The sequence below is a fragment of the Cornus florida genome, unplaced genomic scaffold, assembly GCF_030987335.1.
Source record: "Cornus florida cultivar Cherokee Brave unplaced genomic scaffold, ASM3098733v1 CherokeeBrave_3.0.0_Hap2_Chr10, whole genome shotgun sequence".
NCBI classification, from domain to species: Eukaryota; Viridiplantae; Streptophyta; class Magnoliopsida; order Cornales; family Cornaceae; genus Cornus; species Cornus florida.
Window position 1 is genome coordinate 61,234,379 of NW_026775580.1, and position 2,968 is coordinate 61,237,346.

The window sequence follows — 2,968 nt, forward strand, 5'->3', positions numbered from 1 at the left end:
TGGAAATGACCACTGTCCATTGTTGATAACTGAGCTGAGCTTAGCCTATCTTCCTATAGCTGAGGTCAGAATGAAGGAGTTGGATATTTTGTTAACAAGAGGGCCTGAACTGAACCAAGGGTCAAACCGAAAGGAGGTGTTGCTACCATTTACAATCTTGACAGAGATGAGTGGCTTAGCAGCATTTCTGAGTTGCAAAAACTTTCTCCAAATTCAAGAACTGTTGGGAGGGCACAAGAACTTACAAGAAGTTCCTATTCCTTAGCAGAGAAGAGTTGATCCACCTTGGCCGCAGATCATCTGGATACTTCAATAAGAATCAGATGTGTGTGATCATGGTTGCAGTGTTGAGATTACTGAGAAGCCAAAGTCAAACCACCATTAGCTTTTGGCATGCACACACTGTTCCAAGCTACCTTCGGATTAGAGATGATCATCACAGCTGATGATGAATCAATTGAAATAGGCCTCCTCAGTGGTTGTATCTCATCCTCTGTGTTAATTTTATCATCACCCAAGTCAATGACACCCGAAAATTAAACACCATGGCCATTAGAATTTACAACCTCCTTTGAATTATGAAAATCATTCCTTTCCTCATCCACCTGTGGTAATTCTAATTCCAATTCGTCCTCTGTACCAACCCTGTTTTCACAAACCACCCCACCAGTGATCGAATTGTTATTCAATTCACCATAATTCTCCGAATTCTCCATTTGGGTATCTTCATTTGAACTTAAACCATGAGCAATCTGATCATTTGAAGCTGAAGTAGTAGTACTCACAGTGTTAGACACTACAGCAGCACGACACGATGGACAATTGGTGTGTGACCTCAGCCAAGTATCGATACAAGGAATGTGAAATGCATGACTACACTTGGGTAGTAGCCGAAGAGTATCACCTTCCTGAAACTCGCTCAAGCATACCGAACAATCAGTCCCTTCGATCAAATGGTCTCCTTTCTTGAACTTGAAGACTGTGATTGAATTGATGATTGATGGTTGGAGGCCAACGGTGGAGATGTACCAGATGTGATGATCAATTGGCGGTCCCTGATTTTCATCCACAAACTCCTCTTCTTGTCCATCTGAATGGGTTGGTGGTGCACCAAAAAGATTCAATCTGGAACAATACCTAACAATGATCAAGTAGCAGCAGACCACAAAGAAGAAGCCGGTGATCAAGGCGAGTATGATTACCGTGTGGGGCGGTATGTGGCTGCTCTGACTGTCTGAGCGAGGCGGCGGCGGCGGCGGTATCATGGAATCGTCAGGGAATTCAGAGCAACCATAGAGGCAGTTTAAGAGACAATAATCTGGACAGTCAGTTTGGTTCATTCCAGTTATAGCTGGATATAGTTTTCTGTGCTTCATGGAAATTGCAGAGAGGGGGTGAGGGGGAGGAAGGAAGGTGTGTTAAGTTCTGTTTGGAGAGAAACAAAAAAGAAAAAACACAAGAGAGTTGATAATTCTTAATTTTTGCTTTGTTGCTGTTGCTAGCTGTGTTAATTAAATTAACATTTCTCTTTCAATGTTTCGGTGGAAGGAAGTTAATCAATAGTCTCACCATCTGTATATTTTTGGCTGTGCATGGAGTAATGTCCATATACGTATATATAGTTCACTATATATATATATATATATATAAAGACAATAAAGAAGCCTTGCTGCTCCTCCATTGTATTACCCTATTTATTTATTTATTTATTTTTGTACGTCCATGACAATGTGATTTGGAGGCATCCATTTGTCATAATCGGTACCAAGTGGACATCAGTGACCATAACATATTGCATCTTTTAGCTAGATTGATGCAAATTTTTTATTTTATTTTATTTTATTTTTTCGTTCTTTCTTCCTAGGTTAGTGCATTAATAATTGTGCGACTAGTAAGATTCCGATGCTAATCAAGTCACTCTCTGGGTTTTCGCTATCTAAACGATCAGTGAAGTAGACCTCATATCTGCCAAGCTTATCCTATTTCTACCCTTTCTTTTTGGTAATATGTCCAATTAATTTCTATTTTCTTCCCTTGTAATGGACCATACCTTGGGACCACTTTTATTTATTTATTTATTTTTATTTTTATTTATTTTATATATATATATATATTTTATTATAATCCATTCAGGAGGAAATACCATGTAATAATTTATTCTCAATTTAGATGCTTATTTCCATGCAACGTATTATCGCTCCTTGGTTTTTTTTTTTTTTTTTTTTTTTTTTTTTTTTTTAATTGTACGACAAGGTTATGATAAATACAGATACTAAAAAATTACAACTGGAGGTACTACTAGACCTCATAAAACAAAATAGATTAAAAAGAAAAAAAAAAAAACCACCAAACGTGCTTGAAATGCCATGTTCACAATCAGCCTAGTGGAAGCCCGTGATTGTGTGCATACTTTTGTTTTGTTTGGAAGTCCAGAAAACCAAAATCATGTTGGCACCAAGACATCAATCGGAACAATCATACTCCAGTCCACAACTCTGACTTAAAATATTAAAGAAGGAATTTTATCCCTAAAATATATTTTAAGTAATAAACATGGATGCACTCGAAACATATTGCGTGTGCAAAAAACCACAAATCTTTGGCTTCTCTCCTCTATATTTATACAGTTTACATGTACCGGTTGGGGCTTATTTTCCTCCTTGTTTCTCTCTCTTTCGATTTTATTATTGATTTGATGCTATACTTTGGTTCTTATCCTCCGTGACCTTTACTTTCGACTTTCAGTTATAGGCTTCACGTGTGGTTTTATTGCCTTGGCACATGGCTTCTTTTTCACTGATTGATTAAAGGGTACAGGTGCCCATCGTTGATTGGTGTGGACTTTTTGCCCCATTTCCCTCCAATTTTGGATGGTAATATAAATTGAAGGGGATTTAATATTCCAGTTGGATAGTGTATTTCAACCAGTGTTCCATCTCCCTTGGGCTCATTATGCTTCCTAGGAAGG

At 37.9% G+C, this 2,968-nt stretch overlaps 1 protein-coding gene across 1 annotated transcript; it reads right to left on the bottom strand.

Moving 5' to 3' along the window:
• Positions 1 to 517: 517 nt before the first annotated feature.
• LOC132279374 (RING-H2 finger protein ATL54-like) lies at positions 518 to 1,552 on the bottom strand. Its single transcript, XM_059781331.1, has one exon. It carries the CDS (start codon positions 1,374 to 1,376, stop codon positions 537 to 539), a length of 840 nt encoding a protein of 279 aa, XP_059637314.1. The 5' UTR covers positions 1,377 to 1,552; the 3' UTR covers positions 518 to 536.
• Positions 1,553 to 2,968: the final 1,416 nt, after the last annotated feature.